Below are 25,730 nucleotides of genomic sequence, written 5' to 3'. Positions count from 1 at the left end.
TAAGCCGCCATTATATGGGGCTTACTGGATTCACTCTGTCTTTGTTTGTTTGTTTGTTTGTTTGTTTGTTTCAGTGTTTGAGTAGGGCGGGCGGGGGGACGATGTCTTACAAACAAGTCGGGTAAGACTTGTATCTCTGGATCAATTAAGCTCAAATTTCGTGAAATTGTAAGGAATAGGGTTACACGGGTGTATGCAAAAAATTACATTCCTAACGAAAGTCAAACGGAAGATATTGGCTAAAACGCTTTTACAAACCGAACCAAGGGACGAAACCCGCTGGCAGAAGCATAGGTTATGCGGGAATTCCCGCACGTTTACTCCCCTTAGAATGTGTGTCGTTGGTTTTGTTCAATTTCATTTTACGTGCTCCGATATTTAAATGCTTAGTTGGGCGGTAAGAGTGGAGTTTGTTTTATCCCCGAGTACGCTAGTACTAGGGCTCAGCAGACTTTAATTGTCCCCGAGTACGCTAGTACTAGTCTTTCGGATGAGACGAAAAACCGAGGTCCCTTCGTGTACACTACATTGGGGTGTGCACGTAAAAGATCCCACGATTGACAAAAGGGTCTTTCCTGGCAAAATTGTATAGGCATAGATAAAAATGTCCACCAAAATACCCGTGTGACTTGGAATAATAGGCCGTGAAAAGTAGGATATGCGCCGAAATGGCTGCGATCTGCTGGCCGATGTGAATGCGTGATGTATTGTGTAAAAAAATTCCATCTCACACGGCATAAATAAATCCCTGCGCCTTGAATAAAAATTGAAAAGAAAAAAAAAATCCCTGCGCTTAGAACTGTACCCACGGAATACGCGCGATATAAGCCTCATATTGATTGATTGATTGATTGATACTAGGGCTCAGCAGACTTTAATTGTCCCCGAGTACGCTAGTACTAGGGTCCAGCAGACTTTAATTGTCTGTCTGTGTGTGTGTGTGTCTCGACTTAACAGCTTATTGCTTGGAAACGACTGGGCGCAGTTCGTTCAAAAGTTGACACACTAACTTGATAATAGGTCCGATTGATCGTATTAAAACTTCATAATGTTACCTGGGACCTAAATGCGAAATAAACCACAAAAAAACGACTTGGCGGTGGGAGGAATTTGCGGAGCCACATCCAGCCAGGCAGTCTGATAGAACAGCCGAACGCGTCACACAGTGACGAGAAATATAGCGTCATAAAAAGATTACGTCACGGTCGAAAGTCTTTGACGTCAATTAATGCATCATCCCTGTAGTCTTTTTCTCTCGCGCGGTGTGTGTGTGTGTTCATTTTGTGCACATGTGTTAGTGTTACTGTTTGTGTGTGTGTGTGTGTGTGTGTGTGTGTGTGTGTGTGTGTGTGTGTGTGTGTGTGTGTGTGTGTGTGTGCGTGCGCGTGCATGAGTCTGTGTGTGTGTGTGTGTGTGTGTGTGTGTGTGTGTGTGTGTGTGTGTGTGTGTGTAAGAAAGAGAGAGAGAGGGAGTGAGGGAGAGAGAGTGTGTGTGTGTGAATGTGTGTGTGCATTTTCACTGTGATCAAATAAAAGAGAAAGGCCAGTCACCACGCACATCCTCGCATGCAATGTATTTATATAGCAAAGGGAATGCCTGTAATTCACACAGGGCAATCACTTGGTCTTAAACGTGCACAAGACAAAAACTTTCATACTGGGGGAGCGAGCCAGTCTGAAGAGTACTCGGGTCCAGCGCGAGCGTTTTTTATCTGTCTGTGTGTGTGTGTGTGTGTGTCTCGACTTAACAGCTTATTGCTGGGAAACTACTGGGCGCAGCTCGTTCAAAAGTTGATACACTAACTTGATAATAGGTCCGATTGATCGTATTAAAACTTCATAATGTTACCTGGGACCTAAATGCGAAATAAACCACAAAAAACCGACTTGGCGGTGGGAGGAATTCGCGGTGCAACAGCCAGCCAGGCAGTCTGATAGAACGGTGCAAGGTCTCGGCCAACCAAGACTATGGCATACTCGTAGCAAAGCTGCCGAATGGTACCGTAAACCAAGAATAGTGACGTAATTACGTCACGGTCGAAAGTCTTTGACGTCAATGCCTCCCTGTAGTCTTTTTCTCTCGCGCGGTGTGTGTGTGTGTGTGTTCATTTTGTGTGTTAGTGTTACTGTTTGTGTGTGTGTGTGTGTGTGTGTGTGTGTGTGTGTGTGTGTGTGTGTGTGTTTGTGTGTGTGTGTGTGTGTGTGTGTGCATGCATGAGTCTGTACTCGTGTGTGTGTGTGTGTGTGTGTGTGTGTGTGTGTAAGAAAGAAAGAGAGAGAGGGAGGGAGTGAGGGAGAGAGAGAGTGTGAGAGTGTGTGTGTGTGAATGTCTGAAGAGTACTCGGGTCCAGCGCGAGCGTTTTTTATTGGTGTGTGTGGTTCCGTGGTACGGACTCGTTTGCCAAATAATGTTTTGGTCTCTCTCTCTTTCTCTCTCTTTCTCTCGCTCTCTCTCAGTACTCCCTCTCTCTTTCTCTCGCTCTCTCTCAGTATATGGTTTGAAACTGTTAAGCGTGACTTAAGGTTGCGGATTAGGTCACAGATCAACTGTTTTTGCAGAGACGGTATGCATGTCCTACCCCCGTGTCACCACGGGCGGCTTTTTACCCGTTAAGGTCAATGCTTGTTTTGTGTGCTTTCTGATGTAATCGATCTTGTATCCAGTAATATACAATATCATATTTTACATTGATTTTCTTTCTAAGAACAACAATAAGTTAACGCACATATTTTAAATTATGCGTCGTTGTTAACTCATTTTATGTCTCGGCACAGATGCACTTTTGTTGGTTTTTTTGTTCTTCTGTTCCGTGTATGTAGTCATTTTAGTATTAGAATGCCGTTTGCCATTTATTTAATTGTAATTTTGCTTTGATTTTATAGAAAGTAGAATATTGATATTTATTTTCTGTGCCCATTCTGCTCTTATTATCATTTGATTTGTTTCTTTTTCCTGAGTAGTCCTCAATGTTTTTTCTGTAGTCAGTGATTTGTTGTTTTATTGTCTGCCCCCCCCCCCCCCCCCCCCCCCCGCCCCCCGCTAGATTCCCCCGTTACGCGTAATCAGAAACTACAATCAATCTTGGGTCTCTCAAATGGAGACTTGTCCTGGGAAGTGATAGGTACACGTAGCCCGATTCACATCTACCATGCCGCATGCGCTGCGAGTAACGGAGTTTGTGGATTTTGAAGAACAAAACAAGCTTGCAGATTTTAGTTAGTCTGAATTCACCTCGTGTTTTGACGTCGAAGTTAGAGTAACTGACAATGCTATGCCGAGAAATGTTCTTCATGAAAGTAAATAGCGGGTGAACATGGAAATAAAGAGTGCTACTGTTGTCAGCACTGATGAGCCCTGGCCTGACGGCTGTGTTGTTGTAGTGGATGGGTCATGGGCCCCGTGGTCCAAGTGGTCCAGCTGCGGTCCGGACTGTCAGCAACATCGGACCAGGTCGTGCAATAACCCGGCGCCCGTCAATGGCGGCATGTATTGCCCGGACGACAGCAATCTAGAGTCCGCGAATTGCACTTCTGGCATGTGTCGAGGTAGTCAATTCTTTTCCTTTCACTTTTGTTTTTTTGCTTTTGTGTGTGGATCGTTTGTACCACTTGGCTTTGGCTTTTTGGTCTTGGCTTCTGGTTTTGGGCTTTTCTTTCTTCTTTCTGTGTATGTGCTTCTTGTATATCTTCATTAACTGCATTGTCGTATTCTACTGACAGGCGCGATGGTTTTGAAATTAATGAAGTCATTTAACATGGATGAATAATATGTGAGTGAACAGTTATTACAGACTATAGAATTCTGAACAATTATCAGAGGAAAGCTGGGTGGCCGAGTGGTAACGCACTTGCGCTCGGAAACGAGAGGTTGCGAGTTCGACCCTGGGTCAGGGCGTTAGCAATTTTCTCCCCCCTTTCCTAACCTAGGTGATAAGTGCTAGTCTTTCGGATGAGACGAAAAACCGAGGTCCCTTCGTGTACACTACATTGGGGTGTGCACGTTAAAGATCCCACGATTGACAAAAGGGTCTTTCCTGGCAAAATTGTATAGGGCATAGATAAAAATTTCCACCAAAATACCCGTGTGACTTGGAATAATAGGCCGTGAAAAGTAGGATATGCGCCGAAATGGCTGCGATCTGCTGGCCGATGTGAATGCGTGATGTATTGTGTAAAAAAATTCCATCTCACACGGCATAAATAAATCCCTGCGCCTTGAATATGTGCGTGATATAAATTGCATAAAATAAAAATAAAATAAAAAAATAAAAAAATAAAACCCTGCGCTTAGAACTGTACCCACGGAATACGCGCGATATAAGCCTCATATTTATTTATTGATTGATTGAAAGCGTTATGCGTCTTGACACAATTCTTAGTCTTAAATTCAATCCCCTTACCAGTTTGTCAGGGTGTTAGAACGGATACAATCCGTCACAGCAATCTTGTTATGGATAACGACGTAACTGCCCCTCACCTGGCCATAGCAGTTGGAAAGTAAACAGCATAATGTAATGGGGTGCTGGGTGCTTTACTGGCAGTTTGGGGGAGGGGTGGACATGAGAAGTGAGGGGGGGATTAGACGGTTGAAGCCGAGTTTAGTGGTGGGAGCAAGCAGCCACTGTTATCGTGAGGGGACTGCACACACATACCGTGGTGCCAAAACGATGCTATCATCCACATCACTTTATATATGAGCTACTTTTTAAGTAAAGATAGTTTGGATTTGCTTTTCGTTTAGTTTGTAAACGACTAGATTCCATTTGCCTGTACTCTCACCTGTGTGATGATGTCCGCCTGTAGTGGTTGATGGATGGACAAGGTGGCGCCAGTTTGTCCAAATCTTTCTTACTAGACGTTAATTCCTGTTACATGACCTTCAGTCATATTAAAACGCCGATACCCTCACTTGGTGCGCCCCTACCGGCGAGTTGTAATATTATTGAGAAAATCCAACCGTAACATACCTTACATGTTTGCATTTATCCGTGTAACAAACTCTCTCTCTCTCTCTCTCTCTCTCTCTCTCTCTCTCTCTCTCTCTCTCTCTCTCTCTCTCTCTCTCTCTCTCTCTCTCTCATATTCATTCACACACACACACACACACACACACACACACACACACACACACATACACACACACACACACACATTTTATTAGAGCTCAAGATCATTTGAGTAAACAAGCAAACAAAGCGCTTCATACACTTCGTCGAACATTTAGAAGGACTGATATTAATTTCGATATTATATCACAACTTTATGATAGTTTGATTATGCCAATATCAACATACGCAGCAGAAATTTGGTTCCCACATAGGTTGAAGGGAAAGAAAGAACTGGATCTCAACGATTTATTTAAAGAATGTCTGTCTAATAAATTCAGTCATGAAATGTTACATTCGAAGTTTTGTAAACAGTTTCTTGGTGTACATAAAAAGGCTATGGTATTGCCAGTGTTAGGCGAATTAGGAAGATATCCAATTACCTTAAAGATAATTTGTCAGGTCATTTCTTACTGGATACACATATTAGAACGCCCAAAAACATCTCACTTAAGTATGTTATATGACCACATGTATAATGTTGCACATGATAACAACCCATGGATATCGTTTGTGAAACAAATACTACACACTTTAGGATTAGATCACGTTTGGAAAAATCAGTTTACCTTTAGTGGAAAAAGATTGAAACATGTTATATTGCAGAAGTTAGAAGGAAAATATATGCAATTTTGGACAGAAAAAGTAAACAGTTCTTCCAAATTAGAATTTTACAGGATTGTAACAAAGGAATATGAAACTGCTTCATACTTAAAGGCACAGTAAGCCTCCCGTAAACCATCACAGAGCTCCCCGAGCGTCTAAATACAGTACAAGCATACTTCCATTTGAACGCTCACCGAACGGGAACATCCTGGCTGCTTTCTGTCGAGCGTGAGACATTTTCAAAGAATTTATTTTCGTAGACTTGTTCCGTTTACAACAACGGCGCCTCGTTTTTGCGCCAGACCTAACTTTTAAAATCTAAATAATAAATTGACAGCTTGTTACACAAACATTCTTTAATCATAAAAGAATTCGTTTTTCATCAAGACAAGATCAGAACAATTCGAAGTTGTGAAAGTTTAAAAAAAGAAAAGCCCGGAAGCAGGGTCACGCAAGGGTCGTAGCAGACGACGGCCGGTTTATCAGTGCAAATCGCCGTTCCTCTCAACAGTCAAAAGCCATCGCTAGAGTTCTTGTGAACCACAGCCGTTGTTTCGTGCATAAAAAAAACGTGCTATTGTAGATAAGCTCACGTCGAGTCGCATTCAAATGACTAACTATGACGACTGCATCGTGAAAAGGGAAAACTGGATCACACGGGTTCACGATGGCTCAGGGGTAAGATAAACCACGCAAAAATAAATTCTTTGAAAATTGTTCGCTCTTTACGGAGGGTACCTAGGATGTTCTCAATTGGTGAGTGTTTAAATGAAATGGTGTTTGTACTGTGTGTAAAAGCCTGACCGTATTTGTGATGGTTTACGGGAGGCTTACTCTGCCTTTAACCAATGATATTGATTTTAAATACAAACAGGCATTGTGTAAACTTAGAATAAGTGCACATGACTTGAAGATTGAAAAAGGCCGATATGACAATACGCCAAAAGAAAACAGATTATGTCAACGTTGTGGAGTAATAGAAAATGAATTACATATGCTAGATACATGTATTGAATATAAACATATTAGAGAACAATTAATGAAACAGGTCAATAAAAGTATACCTGTTTATACTATGCCCAGTCAACTGTTGTTGGAAGACAATCTACAATTCATGTTGGGGAAGTTCGTATACAATTGTTTTCTTAAAAAAACATAATGATTTATGTTGTTGTTTATGTACATGTATGTGTCTTATAAACCTAAATGGTTTCATGACAATAAACTATATTCTTATTCTTCACACACACACACACACACACTCAGTCTGTCTCGCATCCATCGTGGTACGTTTGGCTTTGGTATCTTCAATATCGAAATCCACGTCTTTACCTACATAGAATGTTAGGTCGGTATTTGTTAATTGCTTCATTGCTGGGATTCTGGGGTGATGAACATGTAGGATGGGGGTGGGGATGGGATGTGTTGGAATCCATCTTATAGACCCACTTGAAACGTAGAGCAGATCGGGAGATAGATGTGTTTCACCTGCGTCTTTTTTGACACGTCTTAGACTGAACAGGTGAGAGTGTGGAGAGAGGAAGTACGCGTACGTCACCATATCCTACCATCAGTTGAAATCGTCATGATGCCTGCTCGCGGGCTTTTGAGATAGCATCACAGGTGAACTTCTTGCTTTGGCAAGAATACGAAGACCAAAAAAAATCTTGATTCCACAAACATGCTGCGCATCATAAAAAGCAACAACTGTTCTGTTGCGAAAAGAAGTAAGCGGCCGTCATGTTAGAATTAGAGCGCGACATCGTTTGGCCATTGCTTGAATCCTGCTTTGATTGGAACTCGTTTACTTTCCTGATCAAACATCGTTTCTTCCTCCCCCAAAATCGATTTTGTCCTTTTCTGTTTTCCCCCTGTCTTTCTTTCTTTTTATCCTTGCGTTTTTATTTTAAGTTTTGTGGCAGCTTTTATATTTTTTACAAGAACCAATATTTGTTCTATTTTTTTTTTGGAAGAGTGTTTGTGCTCGATTTTTAGAAAACACTTGGGAAACTGGGAAAAGTGGCGATAACAGTACATGGCAACTGTGAGAGCAACAACAACAAAACCAAGAGAAACAAGTCGCGTAAGGCGAAAATACAATATTTAGTCAAGTAGCTGTCGAACTCACAGAATGAAACTGAACGCAATGCCATTTTTCAGCAAGACCGTATACTCGTAGCATCGTCAGTCCACCGCTCATGGCAAAGGCAGTGAAATTGACAAGAAGAGCGGGGTAGTAGTTGCGCTAAGAAGGATAGCACGCTTTTCTGTACCTCTGTTTGTTTTAACTTTCTGAGCGTGTTTTTAATCTAAACATATCATATGTATATGTTTTTGGAATCAGGAACCGACAAGGAATAAGATGAAAGTGTTTTTAAATTGATTTGGACAATTTAATTTTGATAATAATTTTTATATATTTAATTTTCAGAGCTTGTTTTTAATCCGAATATAACATATTTATATGTTTTTGGAATCAGCAAATGATGGAGAATAAGATAAACGTAAATTTGGATCGTTTTATAAATTTTTATTTTTTTTTACAATTTTCAGATTTTTAATGACCAAAGTCATTAATTAATTTTTAAGCCACCAAGCTGAAATGCAATACCGAAGTCCGGGCTTCGTCGAAGATTACTTGACCAAAATTTGAACCAATTTGGTTGAAAAATGAGGGCGTGACAGTGCCGCCTCAACTTTCACGAAAAGCCGGATATGACGTCATCAAAGACATTTATCAAAAAAATGAAAAAAACGTTCGGGGATTTCATACCCAGGAACTCTCATGTCAAATTTCATAAAGATCGGTCCAGTAGTTTAGTCTGAATCGCTCTACACACACACACACACACACACACACACACACACACACACACGCACACACACGCACACACACACACACATACACCACACCCTCGTTTCGATTCCCCCTCGATGTTAAAATATTTAGTCAAAACTTGACTAAATATAAAAAGTGGGCGACATATTTTAAAGAGGAAATTATCGGGTATTTGTGGCAGGTCATCGTTAAATGGTAACGCGGTGCAGCCCCGCTCGACGCCACGGAGTCACAGTCAGAGACAAACGGATTCCGAAAGGCTCCAGTTGCCTGACGAGATTGTAAGACTTCGCCTGCTTGTCACAGTCTGTCGGCTGTCAATGCAATCCTTTTTTCGGCAATTTAAGCTTTTGGGCCATGTCCGGCATTCATTGGCCGGGAGTGGGGAGGACAGGCGAGGGGGCGTGAAGCTGGTGTGCACGGTGTGTCGTGATGAGTTCCCATCCCCGGTCTTCCCGGCGCTCCACATTCCCGGGGGGAGGGGAGTCTAGGCTGGAGGGGGGGGGGGGGGGGGGGCTCGCTTCCCTCGACACCTTCACTCTTCATTTCTGTAATTAAGCCTGGCAGTTGTGCATCTTTTCTGCTTCTTGCAGTGATGAAGTCGCCTTAGTCACGTCACCTCCCGGGATCACAGAAAAACTCGTTAGTCTTTGTTTTAGCCGCCCGTCATCAGCAAGCTCGCTGGATTTGCATTTTTTGGACCCCGTAATGAAGTAACGTTCGGTCTTATCGTCTTTTGGGAGGTCACAAAGTGAAAGAGTAATCGCCTCATTTGGAACCTGTCTGTCTTGATGATATTTACTGTGGGTGTCATTGATCTGTCGGGGGGGGGGGGGGGGGGGGGGGGGGGGCAGGGTGCGAAGAAAGAAAACATCTTGAAAAAAAATAGCGGAATGAGGCAAATTAGCTGATTAAGGGTGATGTGCCCGTGTCTGTCTCATTTTGGGGTGGGAGATGTTTTTGTCTTCACTTTGTTATGGTACTGTTGAATTTCATCGTACATATTTGGATCCGTTAGTGTGTTTGTTTGTTGTAGTTTTTTTTCAATGGGTAGGGTTTTCTCTATCAACGTGATGGCATTTGACATTGCAGAGCGGAGAGACCTTACTCCAAAGATCCCCGCCGCTAAAGATAGGAAAGAAAACGAGGGTAAGAAAAGAACTGTTTGGAATTCTTTGCCTGCAGCCCTTTAGAACAGTAGTCGCAGAGTGAAACCCAATTTAGCGTCGAAAATCAATCTTTTTCTCTGAAGATGTCAAACGCATCTGGTAGACTTGGTCACAGGACGGAACCACAACCGTTCATGCATGTGAAAGAAACATGATACCACCCTTTTATATTCAATTGCTATACATACTCAGGTGAATAGTTGCCCTCCAGACACGTCGTAGAATAAGAATATAGCATGCTTCGAGAGAAAGGTTTGATATACATCATGCATGCTGTTTTCATGAGAATTTTTTTAATTTCATTCGGACTTTTTTGTGAGCAAAGAAAGTTCAGCAAACATCGTTGCATATTAGTTAAACCTGAACATGTACGCAAGCTGCATGGGGACATAAACCGATGATGATAATTTGCGGATGTACGTGAGACTGAAATAGGCCCGTTCCGATAGGTACAAATATTGTTGTTGTAGGTGGCAACATTGTAGGATTCTCATCAGAGAAAATTAACAACATAAATCATGTAAGCTGTTCCCCTTCTGCTTCTCAGTGTGATAGTTGACTATTTTTCCATGCAAACATCAATTCTTTGCCGCCTGCACCTTCATTTCAGAGTCCCAATCAATGAAACCTGAAGTGACGATGTCAGAGAAAGGTTGGTTTTTTTTTTATCACGTTAATCTTTCTTCTGTTTTGTCCTTTTGTTTCAAGCTGTCGTACCGCGAATACGGCTGACACGTCTTAGCCATGTCAGCCTGTGCCTAATACTCGCTTTCAATGGGATGCTAGGCTTGGCGATGTGTGTACAGCATTAGTATTTTGCCAGCGTGTGCACTGCCATACACCTTAGTTCGCCTTATTCATTTGTTTGAAGTTGGGTCCTGCAGGTGCTTACTACTTCGCTTCCCTTAGAATGTCGCGTTGCCTTGTTGGTTTTTAACACCGACAACATATTACTTTTCTCCTTTGGGTTTGTTATCGTTCGTTGTAGCACATACACTTTAATCTCGTAGTCTTCCCAAACCTTGCTTTGTGTGTGTGCTATTTAACACAACTTTTCTAATGCCTTGTCCACGAGCAGTTAATGGAATGTGTTGCCTCAGTTTTGCGGGCTTGCTGACAGTGTTTCACCGTGTGCACTGTTTCATTACTATCTATATCGTGTGACTAAAAAGTGGAGCTGCGTTGGAAAGATGGAATTACTGCATGGGGGATGTTGTATGATGAACGGAAAACTGTAGCATGTTTGGCATATGACAGCCGATGTACTAAGTGCAAAGTTTTGTACAGATTAATAATTATAAAAGTCTGCCATGATTCGTTTGCAAGAAATAACCCAGGCTCTGTAAATGGATTTTGGAAACCAAAGTCAGTTCAATGTAATCATTTGGTACACGTAGATATGTCTGCGAACCATGAAGACTTCCTTCCTTTCCTCCTTCCTCCCCCTTCTCATCCTTCCGCCCCCTACCGCACTCCCCGTTTTCCGGAAGAAAAAAAAGAAGAAGAAAAGGTAATGATCAGAACTCGAGTGGCTAGTACCTATTCGTGCTATCGACAGCATGGGACTTTACCGCAGTATTCGTTTAATCCACTCTTAGAGTTGTATCAGGAAAGCGGAGTCCACCTCAGAAATCAGCAACTTCAACGGGCGTGCGTGTCTCGTAAATTTTCCAGACAAACATTTGCTCCTTTCCCCCACCCAAGTTCACCACAACGCATCTTGGTGAAGAAGGTGAAGAGCAGATGACTGTTGGGTTGGCAGCAAGTAGAACCGACAGTTGCTCGGGATGACGGCTTTCATGTCCCAGAACATAGTGAGCAGTCAGTCACAAGTTATCAGCAATAGTTATCTCCCTCAACTCCCACAATCACCTTGCACACTCCAAAAGGCTGTGCTTCTTTCAACACGGTTTGCAAAACTAAACTTACTTTTTTTAAGAACCGCCTCATCCTCGCAAGATCTTGCTGTTGTGCCCGTGAGTGTACCTTTTGTCTTGGGAAGCTTTATTGCCAGCCGTAAATACAGGTGCGATAGTTTGCTTTTTTAACGTCCCCTGCTTCTGGTCAGAGCTTATAGTTGATACCGAGTTTCTTCAAAGAGCTTCTTTGTCATTGTGTTTCTTTTCCTGTTTTTACATTTAGTCAAGTTTTGACTAAATGTTTTAACATAGAGGGGGAATCGAGACGAGGGTCGTGGTGTATGTGTGTGTGTGTGTGTGTGTGTGTGTGTGTGTCTGTCTGTCTGTCTGTCTGTCTGTCTGTCTGTCTGTCTGTCTGTCTGTGCGTGTGTGTGTGTAGAGCGATTCAGACCAAACTACTGGACCGATCTTTATGAAATTTGACATGAGAGTTCCTGGGAATGATATCCCCAGACGTTTTTTTCTTTTTTTCGATAAATACTTTTGATGACGTCATATCCGGTTTTTTGTAAAAATTGAGGCGGCACTGTCACACCCTCATTTTTCAATCAAATTGATTGAAATTTTTGTAAAGCAATCTTCAACGAAGGCCGGACTTTGGTATTGCATTTCAGTTTGGTGGCTTAAAAATTAATTAATGACTTTGGTCATTAAAAATCTGAAAATTGTAATTAAAATTATTTTTTTATAAAACGACCCAAAATTACTTTTATTTTATTCAACATGTTCTGATTCCAAAAACATATAAATATGTTATATTCGGATTAAAAACAAGCTCTGAAAATTAAAAATATAAAAATTATGATCAAAAATTAAATTTCCGAAATCGTATTAAAAACTATTTCATCTTATTCCTTGTCGGTTCCTGATTCCAAAAACATATAGATATGATATGTTTGGATTAAAAACACGCTCAGAAAGTTAAAACGAAGAGAGGTACAGTAAAGCGTGCTATGAAGCACAGCGCAACCGCTACCGCGCCAAACAGGCTCGTCACTTTCACTGCCTTTTGCACTAGCGGCGGACTACGTTCAGTTTCATTCTGTGAGTTCCACAGCTTGACTAAATGTAGTAATTTCGCCTTACGCGACTTGTTTTCTTCTTCTTTCTTTCTTACTTTTTTAGGCGTCCGTTTCAGAGCTCTCTGTCTGCTTATGTCTTTTTAAATTATTGTATGCTTCTGTATTTCCCTTCCCAAAACTCAGAGCCCACAAATGTCGCTGTTTTTATACTGTCTTTCTTTTCTCATACTTAGTTTGAAGGATTTTCTTTTAATTGTAATTCCAAAGTTATTCCCGTTTCATAACAGCCTTGCTGAGGCCTTGTACGTTATTTCTATGTTCCTTCTCCAATTAGCTGTTTGGAAATTTTCATAATTTCAGTCTTTTTCTCAAGAGCAGAGCCATCTAGATGTATCGCGATAGTACTGTTGACAATATGAAAAGAGGCGCTTTTGGAATCAGATGCCTCTGGCAACATGATGTGCTCTTGATCACAGACTTACCCGGCTTCCTACCGTCTGTTGTATGGACCCCCACCACCACAGCCCAACCATCACTCCCTCTCCCACACTTACTCCCCTCGTTGTTTAAAAGGAGATAGAATTTAAGGGGGGCGGGGGGGGGGGGGGGGTTACAGCGATAGGACGTTGAGCCATTTTTATGATCATGCGTGTGATTGGACGTCAGCAATACGCCTGCACGTGCTGTCTGCTTCTGCTTATCGCCCTTGCCGGCTATCTCACGCCCGATGAAAAGCGAACATCCCAAAGAGAACAGGATACCTGCAAGCAACAAATGAAGGCGTTTGCAACAACCCCACCCAGTGAGAAAAAAAGTCCTACCTCGAGTGGAGCCTTCTCTGTGTGTCTTTTTCTGTCTTCGCGGCGATAAAGGTGGCTATAACAAAGACGTTCATCCAGATCTGTGCTCATGATTGTGCCCGAAAACTTAGGTCTCGGATGTAGTGCTGATGATTCTTCTATTTTTTCAATGCTAAAATGTTGTTGTCCCATCCTTCCCAACAACTCTTCTGAGAAACGGCTGTTTGCGAAGAGCCAAATGAACTCAAAGCAAATCATTCATGATGTGTTGATTAATGACAGTGCGACACTGAATGTGAGACATAAAATATGACACCAGCGACTGCTCTCAGGGGTTTTCCTCATTTCCATATAAATGATCTTTTCTCTTAGTCCGTAAAGTGAAACAACCGTATCAGCAGTTATTTATTTAAGAGCTCCCGTGTTTTCACACGGGTAAAGCGTGCTTTAAGATTTGTTTTGTTGTGGAAATACGCTTTATGGTTTTATTATCGTTTCTTTCTTCTTTTATGTAAAGTGATAATTTTGAAGAATCGTATGCATTTGCCAAGGAGGTCCCTGTAGATGGTGAAAACGTAAACTAACAACGGGATGATATGCATTATGTAACGTTGACACAGCACGAAGTCTTGCTTGCCATGGCAACTGCGGTCGTGCGTGACTCATTGCATAGACTGGAGCTGAGATTCCTCATTCCCTCCACAGCTGAGAGTTAACAGGGTCAAAATGGTGATTGGTGGGTTTGCATGATGTCTGTCTGGATTGGACTGCATTGAAGCTACTATGTCTTAGATTAACTTTCTCATCATTGCTCTGTTTTATGTAAAAATCCGATGAAGTTCGTGGCTGACTTTGGAAATTCAATCATCTCTAAAAAAATAAAAATAAAAATATTTTGTTTAAATTTTATTTAAAGTTGTTGCCGAGACGGAGATAGAGAGCGAGTATTATTCAATTGTTTAACTGCATGAGTTGGAAATCTGACCGTTGTGTGGAACGGGAAGAATGCATTGGTCACTAACAACAGTTACTTTCTCACTTGCTCAGATCACCCACCTTGTTCTATTCTTCTCGCAACGGCCAACGCCTCCCTATCCCATCTTCTCCTTCCACACCTGCCCTTTTCATATCCTTAACCCTTTCATATGTTTTCTATTTGTTTGCGTTGAAATTGTGTAACACTGTCATGTCCTGCTGATGATTTTGTAACTAATACTCATTGTACACAAATGGCTAGCATGGCACAGGTTTATTAGCTCATGCCAGCTTTTCCAACAAAGCACAGTGACACGAGTGAGTGCTCGTCTGCATCAATTGTTGTATGTCATGTACTGTATATTAAAGACTTTACAGGTGCGTGTTTTTGTTTTTGTTTATTTCTGTGCGAAAGCAGTTAATGGCATTTAGTGTTGCTTGTATATTTCAGAGCCAAAGAAACAAAGTAGAGCTGCGTTCACGGGTTATTCATGTTTCTGTGCTTTCATTGTGCTACCGTTAACTTGGCAAAACACAGGTATATATTTGCCTGCAGCTCTTAAAACCTTTGCACATATATTATTTTTAATCAGCATCATGAATGATCGGGCACTGATTTTTGTAGCTGCAGTCATTCAAAAGAAATGTATACTCTGTGGAGGTGTGTTGTTAACTGGAATAACCTTTATATTTGCAATAGAATGACTATGACACGTATGTTTGAAATTTCAACGGAGAGAGACTTCCCATTTGTGTAATGACAAATGTGGAAAGTGGGTGGTTAAGTCTGGAGCATCGAAGCATGTGTAAAAAGATGAGTTTTTGTTTAAAAATCGTTATACACAATGAAAGATGTGTTTATTGTATTTTGAAACTTAACAGTTTCTCAATTTAAAATCATGTAATCCAAAGGTAATGTTTTCTTATTTGATTACGCTTTATAACGTTAGCTTTATTTTTATTGCTGGATAGTAGTAGCATGTGAGAAACTTGTATTCGGTCCTGATGTGATTTGGAATGCAGTTAACAACTGTTTCAAAAGAAAACCTAATTAGATCGCCTATTTTTCCTCGTGTGTTCACTATCATTGTTATTTAGCACTGAACTAACGTGTGTAAACTGGAGTATAAAACCATGGCTGTGTAGAAGCAGTCATTGGCAGTTTGTGTACAGAGAGGAGAAGAAAGGTGTCCAATCATGACAAAAAGAATGTTGATTGTTTTTAGCAGCAAGTCGTGCAGAAGAGGACGACAACATCCCCCTTTACGTGGGACTGTGTGTGGCGGTGGCTGTCATCATCATTATCATCATTCCCGTCATCGTTCTTCTGCGGCGAAAGAATGGCCGCGACCAAGGTGTCTTCGACATGGACAACGGACAAGGTGGGCATCCGCTCTCTGTGTGTGTGTGTGTCTGTCTGTCTGTCTGTCTCTCTCTCTCTCTCTCTCTCTCTCTCTCTCTCTCTCTCTCTCTCTCGCCCTCTCTCTATCACTCTCTATCTCTCTCTCTCTCCCCCCATCTCTCTCTCCCCCCATCTCTCTCTATCTCTCTCTCCCCCCATCTCTCTCTCTTGCCCTCTATCTCTCTCAATCTTTCTCTCTTTCTTTCTCTTTCTCTCTCTCTCTCTCTCTCTCTCTCTCTCTCTCTCTCTCTCTCTCTCTCTCTCTCTCTCCACCTGCTCACCCTTTTCTCAATTTTTCCCTTACGATGCATTTGGAGATGCTTTTTCTTGAAGACATTTCGCTCGATCTTTACAAGATATTGCAGGAAGAGTCAAGCAACGTTTGAAATTTGAACAGTACACCTGATTTGAAACAAAGAGAAGTGAGTTAGACCGTACGTTAGTGCCCGCGGAGACAAGAAACCTTGCACTGATGGCAGAGAGCTTATTAGCCATGTCATGCCCAGTGTAGGCTCAAGACTTGTGTAACAAGTAGGCGCAGATACTAAAGATCGACAGGCTGCAATTGGCTACTGGTGGTCGGTGTAAGATATGATTCCGTCTTCTGTACTCTTTGTCGGGAAAGAGCGAGAGTGACTGAGACAGACAGACAGACAGACAGAGTAAGAGAGACAGTGAGAGAGACAGACAGACAGACAGACGGTGGTCGGGGTGTATTAACTCACTCCCTACGAACCACTGCTATCGCAGTGGTCCCATGCACACCACTTCCCCACGAACCACTGCGATAGCAGTTTTTGACCTTTGGATTTTTTTAGCTCAATGACGTCAATTTTTGTACGAAAATAGAGAGGCTGGCTCTCAAGTTTAACCAATCGTCTGCAAATTACCAAGCTAGTTTCACTTCTGTCTGCTGTAGAACGATGACGCGAGGTTTGATTTCGTACTCGCTGGCTTTGTGCAAATTTGCATAACAACAATGGCGTCTACCAGTACGACACGTGCTGAAACACTGCCACGTGCTGAAACACTGCTGTCGCAGTGATTCGTGGGGAAGTGGTGTGCATGGGACCACTGCGATAGCAGTGGTTCGTAGTGAGTGAGTAAACCACGCGAATTTGAAGTGATGGCCCTGCGTTCAGCGTAATTTTGATGCCAGAAAAAGGGTTATTTATACCCCCACCTAAATCAGCTATTTTCTAAGTAAAACACTTGAAACTTTGCACTGAAGGGCATCAACATATCAACAGTAAACCCTGAAAGTTTCAAATATCTGTGTTGAGTACTTCTTTAGTAATGATTTTTTTACCAACTAATACAAATGGCCAGTATACAGTGGAAAGCATAGGAAAAATCGCACAGTAGGGAGTGAGTTAAAACCATCTTTCAAACTGGCGTGGTCAGGACAGGCAAGTCGTAACGTGCCACAGCGCGGAATAGTGGCGGCTAACAACCTTGCTTACCGTGAAATCGCATTTCTTGTCCTGTCTCCAGCTGCGGAGACTGACTTATTAGTATTCATTGAATCACTCAATTACCATCGTGAGATGTTTATGTTATTCTACTTGTTCCGTGTTAGCAGTTCGGTGCTTGAATCAACAAGCGCAGTGGCGTGGTGGTAAGACGTCGGCCTCCTAATCGGGAGGTCGTGAGTTCAAATCCCGGTCGCTGCCGCCTGGTGGGTTAAGAATGGAGATTTTCCGTTCTCCCAGGTCAACTTATGTGCAGACCTGCTAGTGACAACCCCCTTCGTGTGTACACGCAAGCACAAGACCAAATGCGCACGGAAAAGATCCTGTAATCCATGTCAGAGTTCGGTGGGTTATAGAAACACAAAAATACCCAGCATGCCTCCCCCGAAATCGGCGTATGCTCCCTGAATGGTGGGGTAAAAACATGAATGAACGTGGGAATCCAAGCCCATGAAAGAAGAAGAAGAAGAAGAAGGTGCTTGAATCGTTTGGCTATATACCTCTGCGTTGTCTCTTCCAAGGTGGAAAAGTTTGTCATGTGAGGAAAGTTCACGATTATCTTGCAAGTTGGCATTCCTTATTTCGAGAAAGTTTGTCGAAGGCAGGAGCATAAAAGTTATGAGCCGCTCAGTTAACTCTGAGGTGTCGGTGTTGAAGTCCTTAAGTTCGCATACTTTGTTCGCACAAGACAATACACCACAGATGTTAACCTACATGTTCAAATTTGCCGCACTCGAATACAGCAGACCTTTTACAAAGGTCACCACTGATATAAAGTGCCCGCTCCTTTTGAATCTTTCATTTTGACTGTCATGGTTACGGCGTTACGCAGTTCGCCCAAAGAAAACTTTAAAAACTAGTTGTGGCATTTGACGAAGCATTATGGTCGCAGGAGTGACCGGTTAAATTGCTGCGGTGAACCTTGTTGTTCCCTGTGGATGAAAGCAGTCGCACACCGTGTGTCTTGTTATAGTGTAATCATATACAAATTAGCGCCTCTTTCGTCTTGGCGCTGTGTGTTTTGGCTGTCACTAGGTTGCGCATTTTGTGGTGAATGCAGGGATTTCAGAGTCCGTTGGAGTTGTGGCCGATCAACACCAAGGTGAAAATAATTACATGTGAAACCATGACGAATTAAGCTACCATGCATTTCCATCGGTGCTAGCTATGGAATAATTGTTTACTCAGAAAAGCTGCGCAGCCTATCTCCTAGTTTAGTTTAACTTTTTATTTAATTTGTTGCGTTTGAATGATAGAATTCCAAAATCAGATATATTTTGGTCTTAAATCTCGTCTTACAGCATTCTGGCATAAGAAGTCTCTTGCAATGATTCCAGTTCAGCATGTTTACATGAACACCGTGCTGAGATTAGGATATGAAGCTTTGTTCATTGCTGTCGATGAAGCTGCATTGCACTTGCTTCCTGCTTATGCTTTTTATTCGGGAAAATTTGACCACAAGATTTGCTTTATAGAACTCAATGGGCAGTTAATTTCTTACCCTGCTTTTACTGCATATGGATCCACTTGTTATGTCGAAAGAGCACTGCAGGGTAGCAGAATGATTCTGATCATTGCATACTCTTACTTGGTTTGAACGCTTTCTACAAAAATGAGGTCACGACTCTGGCTATAGCTCGGAAAAAGGAGGTATGGCCAGCATTGCACGCTCTCCCGCTTCCTACGCCTATGCCTTAAATACAGATGGGGAGGGGCACTGACTTGTACCCATGTACAACACCAAAGCACAAACGAGGCTAACCAGGCTGAATGATATCGAGCGTTTGATACAATCCTCACCGAGAGATGTTTTGTTCTACTTTCAGATGCCAGCCAGTCGCTGACGGATGATGAGAAGAAGATTACTAAAAATGGAGGTGAGTTTCCAATCCTTCCCTGATATTCTCGCTAGAAAGTAAGCTTGGACAAAAAAAAGTAGACTAGGATTTTAAACATTCCAGCCAAAACACACACACACACACACACACACTCATAACACACGCACAGACACACGCACAGACACACTCTCTCTCTCTCTCTCTTTCTCTCTCTCTCTCTCTCTCTCTCTCTCTCTCTCTCTCTCTCTCTCTCTCTCTCTCTCTCTCTCTCTCTCTCTCTCTTTCCAACCTTTCAATGTCTGCCGTCTTATTCTCTCACTTGAAGAATACCATCAATAGCTGGGATAACACGAATACGATACAACGACGGGTTTCACGTTTCGTTTTAGGTATTTGTAAGAGGAATGACGCCTTGTGCATTTTTTCTAATGATGATCAGAATTTAAGCATGTGAACTATCTTGGAGAGTGGTAGTTTGGCGCCCAACAGCGTGTTCAAAAGTATTTGACGGACCTCTCTATAGCTAATGATAACAGACTTGGAGGAACGAGTCGCTGTAGCACATAGCAGACATTCTTTCAAAACTGCGGCTTTAAGACATCAGACTTCTGGGTCTTAGCTAGTTTATCAGATTTTGTTGGCAGTGGTAAGACTGGTAAAGACATGTGCTAAAGCAGGAACAATGTACGCGCAGAAGAGACTCTTAAACCGAGATCGTATCGGCGTGGTCGTGGGCAGCCTTGGGTCTTTTTACATTTAGTCAAGTTTTGACTAAATGTTTTAACGTAGAGGGGGGAATCGAGACGAGGGTCGTGGTGTATGTGTGTGTGTGATTGTGTGTGTGTGTGTGTGTAGAGCAATTCAGAGAAAACTACTAGACCGATCTTCATGAAACTTGACATAAGAGATCCTGAGAATGGTATCTCCAGACGTTTTTTTCATTTTTTTGATAAATGTCTTTGATGACGTCATATCCGGCTTTCCGGCACTGTCACGCTCTCATTTTTCAACCAAATTGGTTGAAATTTTGGTCAAGTAATCTTCGACGAAGCCCGGACTTTGGTATTGCATTTCAGGTTGGTGGCTTAAAAAATAATTAATGAATTTGGTCATTAAAAATCGGAAACTTGTCATTAAAATTAATGGTTTTTTAAACGATCCAAAAACAATTTCATCTTATTCATCGTCATTTTCTGATTCCAAAAAAATATACATAGGTTATATTTGGATTACAAACAAGCTCTGAAAATTAAAAATATGAAAATTATGATTAAAATTAATTGTCGGAAATCGATATAGAAACTTCATCTTATTCCTTGTCAGTCCCTGATTAAAAGAACATATAGATATGATATGTTTGGATTAAAAAACAAACTCAGTACACTTAAAAGAATGGAGGTACAGAAAAGCGTGTTATCCTGCTCAGCGCAACCATTACCGCACTATTCTGGCTTGTCGATTTCACTGCCTTTTCCACGAGCGGTGGACTGACGAAACTACGAGTATGCGGTCTTGGTGAAAAAATGCAGTGCGTTCAGTTTCATTCTGTGAGTTTGACAGCTTGACTAAATGTTGTTATTTTGCCTTACGCGACTTGTTCATCTTGCTTTGGAGGTCATTGACAAGCCAACGAAGCGTGGCCATGGGATTAGGCAAATTAATGCCCAGGCCGGTGATCCTGGTGCAAAACTTGTCATTTAGTTGTTTTACTGCGCTGCCGGCCTTGTATGTCTAATGACTCGCCTCGGTTTTACGACTCGATCCCGTATTGTGAGTCATCCTAGCCAAGTTGGGAAGCCTGGCGGGATAAAACTATGACGGCTTACTAGTGCCAAAACTACATAATTGTAAATATCACGTGAAAATTACCAATTTCCACGTGTTAATTACCGTATTTGACGGATTACAAGACGCACCGTTTTATAAGCCGCACCCCCGACTTTTAACAAAAAAATTGGGACGAGCCAGGTATAGGCCGCGTCACTATATTAGCCGCCGTCGAAAAAAATATAATCAGATCGTGTCAATCAATCAAAACAACCAGGCAAACGAAAGTACGGTATTTGGCGAAATCGGCTCCGAGAATAAACAAGTGAAACAAAGAAGAAAAGTGAAAAAGTTTTAAGAAAAATATCACACACACACAATTTGTAACCAACACACACATGTAGTCCCGCCCGGAATAAGCTTTTTTGGGATGATTTACGACTTTTGCGCACATTTCGAGCAGACGAAAACACAACATGGCGGCTCTCGCTCCTCCAACTATCGCGAGACACAAAAAAACGAAATCGCGCGCGCGCGAGATCTTGATACATCCGGTGTTTCTCTGTACGCTATCTTGTCGCGACGACTTGTTGACAAACGAAGATTCGCGAAAGAAAGAGAAAAGCGCCGAGTCTTGAGTAGAGAGCTAATAAAGTACCGGTAATCGCTAATCGAGCGAAATGAAAATCCGCGGCGACTTCCATTGGGTGAATGCTATTCAAGTTTAGGTAACATTTTAGCCGGATCTTTTTATAAGCCGCAATGCGATTTTTTTTTTTTAAAAAGTCGCGGCTTGTAGTCCGTCAAATACGGTACAATTTTCACGTGTTAATTACTCATTTTTAGTTTTGGCTCGCTTCCTGACGGATTGCAAGAGCCAAAACTAAAAATTAGTGATTTTCATGTGAAAATTAGTAATTAACACGTTCAGTTTTGGCTCGCTTCCTATCCTGACGGATTACTAGAGCCAAAACTGAAAATTACTATTTTCACGTGAAAATTAGTAACTAACACGTGAAAATGGGTCATTAACACGTGAACGTAAACTTAACTGACAGTGTTAATTAGTAATGTTCACGTGATAATGGTAACCCCAGGTTTTGGCACTAGTAAGCCGAGGCCAAAACTGAAAATTAGTAATTAACACGTGTTCTGTGTAATTAACAGTGTTAATTATTAATTTTCACGAACGGATTGCTTGAGCCAAAACTGAAAATAGGTAATGTTCACGCGAAAATTAGTAATTAACACGTGAAAACGCTAACTGACAGTGTTAATTACTAATTTTCACGTTATAATGGTAACCCCATGTTTTGGCACGAGTAAGCCGTCATACTATGACGGCATGACATCGCCATCAGACCCGCCTAGCACGACAAAGGAATACCCAACGAAATCAGAGCAACCGCTGTCACTCATTGTAATCCTCCGACCGTTTTGTTGCCCTACTACATTTCTTCCTGAGCCCACAACCACACAACTTAATAGTCTAAAAGCAGTTGAGTTTCTCCCGGCATGGTTACGTGATGACATCGTGTTGTGTTTTTTGTCTGTAGCGCTGAAAACCCATGATGTATCGATCTTCTGGCTGGTGATGTTACTAGGATAACTAAGTGTAGAAGGGTGGAAGGAGGAGGAGGAAAATAAAGACGACAAAGAAGTCTCTAAGACGTTGCCATTTCTCTTGCTCTTTATTCCATATTTAACTTGACATAACCTCCGGTAAACTTGTAAACATACAAGCTAGAAGCTAGAAGCTTGAAGTTTGAAGGGCCTTGGGACAAAGATCTTGCACACTCTTGCTTCGCTCTCCCTCTCCGCGCGAAAGCCACTCGGAAGGCGCAAGGATAAATTGTACGAATACTAAACATGAGGAGAAAGTAGGTGACAAGAAACTAGACCGGAGAAGAAAGTTATATTTATTTAGATTTCTGACTGAAACTATTGAGCTGTCGGAATAAAGGGACAGAAATATAGTTTTAGAGCAACACTCGATTTACTAATTTCAGGAAAGAGGTTGCATTAAGAAAACAAAAGGGACGCTAACTAAAATACTACGCAAAGAAAACTGGATCCCCATGAGCTCGAAGGTAGAAGTTTGATTCCGGATCTTCGGCAGCTCATAGGTACCGGTAGTTAGATTTTTGTCTGGTCACATAAGTGAGGAAGAACTGTGGGTGAATAGAAAGAAAAGTCATGTCACGAAGTGTTCCTCCTCACAGACCCAGTCGACAAACACAGCCTCGTGTGGAGGTGGCAGGACCAAACACGGCCAAACTGCCACTGTTATTTTCCCTCGTGACCAAGGAAAATGTGTATGTTTGTCAAGGAGGCAATAGAGAAAATGTATATCGTTTACCCAACGCCTGCGATGAGGTAGACAAAGAACGGTCTTGATTAGGACCGTGCCTGGCGCCATAATGGACCACTTTGTTCGCTCGTCGGGCACCCTGCTGTTGACCCAAGCGCTTTACTGCATCACTGGCGCTTGTCCTGATAACGCTGGAGACCAGTCGTTAGAGTTAGACCCGGTCCATTGTTTTACTGCTACGATGCGATACGTACTGCTTACACTAATACAGAAGAAAACACAATTGTCTTGTTGTGATGGAAAGGCCCGTAATCTAATACCCACAGCTAATGGATTTTATTCTGTGCACAGAGGCAAACAATCTAAACAAATGTGTTTCGGAACTTACAGAAGTGGAGAACAATTTTTCGAGCGCTGGGAAGAAAGAAAACAATACAAAGGCTGACATGAACAGGTACACAGGTCAGATGCGAACAGAAACTCCCCCCAAAAATGAAAAGGTGGTGATGAAAACAGTAATGATAACTTACAAACGAATCTGATGTTTATAAGCTGTTCACTGCCCGATTATAAGTTGAGTACACACCATTTACTCTGAGCATTAGAGACACAGAGACAGCAAGAGAGAGGGAGCGAGAGAGAAAGAGAGGGGAGAGAGAAGATATAAAAATATGAAACGAAATAAGATTAATTACAGGGGTGTGCAAATTTAAAAATAAACAACTCACCCACGGGTTAGTAGAATCTCATTTCCAGCTCACCCGGGAAAAAAATAGGTAACCCACTCCAACTTTTCTTATTTTGTCTTTGAAGTTTCACACACAGAAACATTGGATTATAAACAACGCCATGGTTGTTTTTCAGTGGCCCGAAACAAATTAGGGAGCGCTTTCTCATTGGTCAAAATGTAAAACTAAACTAAGGGATGTAACTCACATCGTTGAAGCAGACGACATTTTCGAACACGATCAATACTTCAGAAAAAGCGCCTTAGAAACAGTACTTACTGTTTGGGCTTCGGTTTGGGCTTTATGAAAAACAAGGGGAAATGTATTTTGGCCATTCATTTTAGTAAGGAGTTGGCATTTGAAGCTCTATCTTGAGTGTTGTTTGTGAAATTTTTAGCTAACCCACGGGAATGCTACTCAAAGACCTCAGCTAACCCGGCCAATTTTTAACTCCCCCCGGGTCACGGGTTAGTGGATTTGCACACCCCTGAATTTTTATTTTCCGAAGGCAATAGAACAAGCACTTGCGTCTTTTTTTGCATCTAACCCTCACCCTAACAACGGATACATTTTAACTTGATAACAAGAAGATAAAACCTAATCTCCCTTGCTGCTCCTCTTGCAGATATGCTATCGATGCAGCCTGACGTGACGCAGACGGTGGTAACGGTACAACAGCAACAACACCCATACCTGCACCACAATCACAGCGGCACCAACAGCACCAGCCACTCGGCAGATTCTCCCAACAACAACCACATGGGCATTGTGGACAAGTCCCCTCCCTACCTGCCCCCAGATCCACCCTACCTGGAACCCTCCATCAACTCGGACAACCTATACAGCGTGCCCAATGCCCACTTCAACCTGCCGTCCCCCGGCGAGATGTCCCAAATGTCCCAGCTGTCCCAACTGTCCCAGCCGCACAGGCTGTCCGGGACGCTTGGGCGACCCAGCAACAAGACGGTTTTTGTTGAACCTACTGTCAACCACAACTTGAACTCTTCCATGGAGAAACTAACCATCAAAGACAATAAGGGGCCCCCGCCTCCCCCGGCCCCTGATTCCCACAGTCGGCCCGCGTCCGGCCACTCAGACAGCCTGCAAGGCAGCCGGCAGTCGGTCATCTCTGTGCAGCTGCCTGGCAACGTGGACACGGAGGCGGTGACGTGGAGTACCTTCGACTACACCGGGGGTCGTCTCGTGTTGCCCGAGTCAGGTCAGTCACTCTTCTCCTGCTCTCATTCGTCCCATTGTCATCCTAATGCGGATATTCACACTCTTCAAAAGAAATGACTGGTCAATAAAATGTATTAGTTTAAGTCGAGGAGGCATGTAGCTACAGTGCAATTATTTCATCAGTGTTTTAGCTTTGGAATAACCGTTTATGGGCTGTAGCATGTGAACAAAGTTTTTGCCTTGACATGTTTTGCGCTGATTTCATAGGACTTAAAAAACCACTTCCTTTTCCTGCAAAAGCAGAATATTTTCACGAGTTTGGCATAAAATATATTTGCCAAAAATATTTTGTAGTACAACACTCACAGTCCTTTTGTGAATTCCAACATTATTGTACCCTTGATTTTTTTTTCTTCGATTATTGTGTACCTTTTCTTGATCAGTCTTTAACTTTTTTGAAGAGTATACCTATGCGTGCATGTCTGTTGGAAGAAGAGAGAGAGAGAGAGAGAGAGAGAGAGAGAGAGAGAGAGAGAGAGAGAGAGAGAGAGAGAGAGAGAGAGAGAGAGAGAGAGAGAGAGAGTGATGTATTTTACGTA

General features: G+C 42.2%; 1 protein-coding gene across 7 annotated transcripts in view; it reads left to right on the top strand.

Moving 5' to 3' along the window:
* Positions 1-25,730, top strand: part of LOC138955311 (netrin receptor UNC5C-like) — a 508,460-nt gene that overhangs the window by 428,942 nt on the left and 53,788 nt on the right. For 2 of the 7 annotated variants that reach the window (XM_070326937.1, XM_070326940.1), the window contains 5 exons: positions 9,642-9,698; positions 10,329-10,370; positions 15,661-15,816; positions 19,135-19,185; positions 24,578-25,171. In XM_070326937.1, the coding sequence (XP_070183038.1) occupies positions 9,642-9,698; positions 10,329-10,370; positions 15,661-15,816; positions 19,135-19,185; positions 24,578-25,171 (900 nt within the window). The remainder of the gene's footprint in view (positions 1-9,641; positions 9,699-10,328; positions 10,371-15,660; positions 15,817-19,134; positions 19,186-24,577; positions 25,172-25,730) is intronic. The other 5 variants (XM_070326944.1, XM_070326950.1, XM_070326946.1 and 2 more) reach the window with 5 other exon arrangements.

This window comes from Littorina saxatilis, linkage group LG2 (genome assembly GCF_037325665.1).
Source record: "Littorina saxatilis isolate snail1 linkage group LG2, US_GU_Lsax_2.0, whole genome shotgun sequence".
NCBI lineage: Eukaryota > Metazoa > Mollusca > Gastropoda > Littorinimorpha > Littorinidae > Littorina > Littorina saxatilis.
This window is presented reverse-complemented; position numbering and strand designations above follow the sequence as displayed.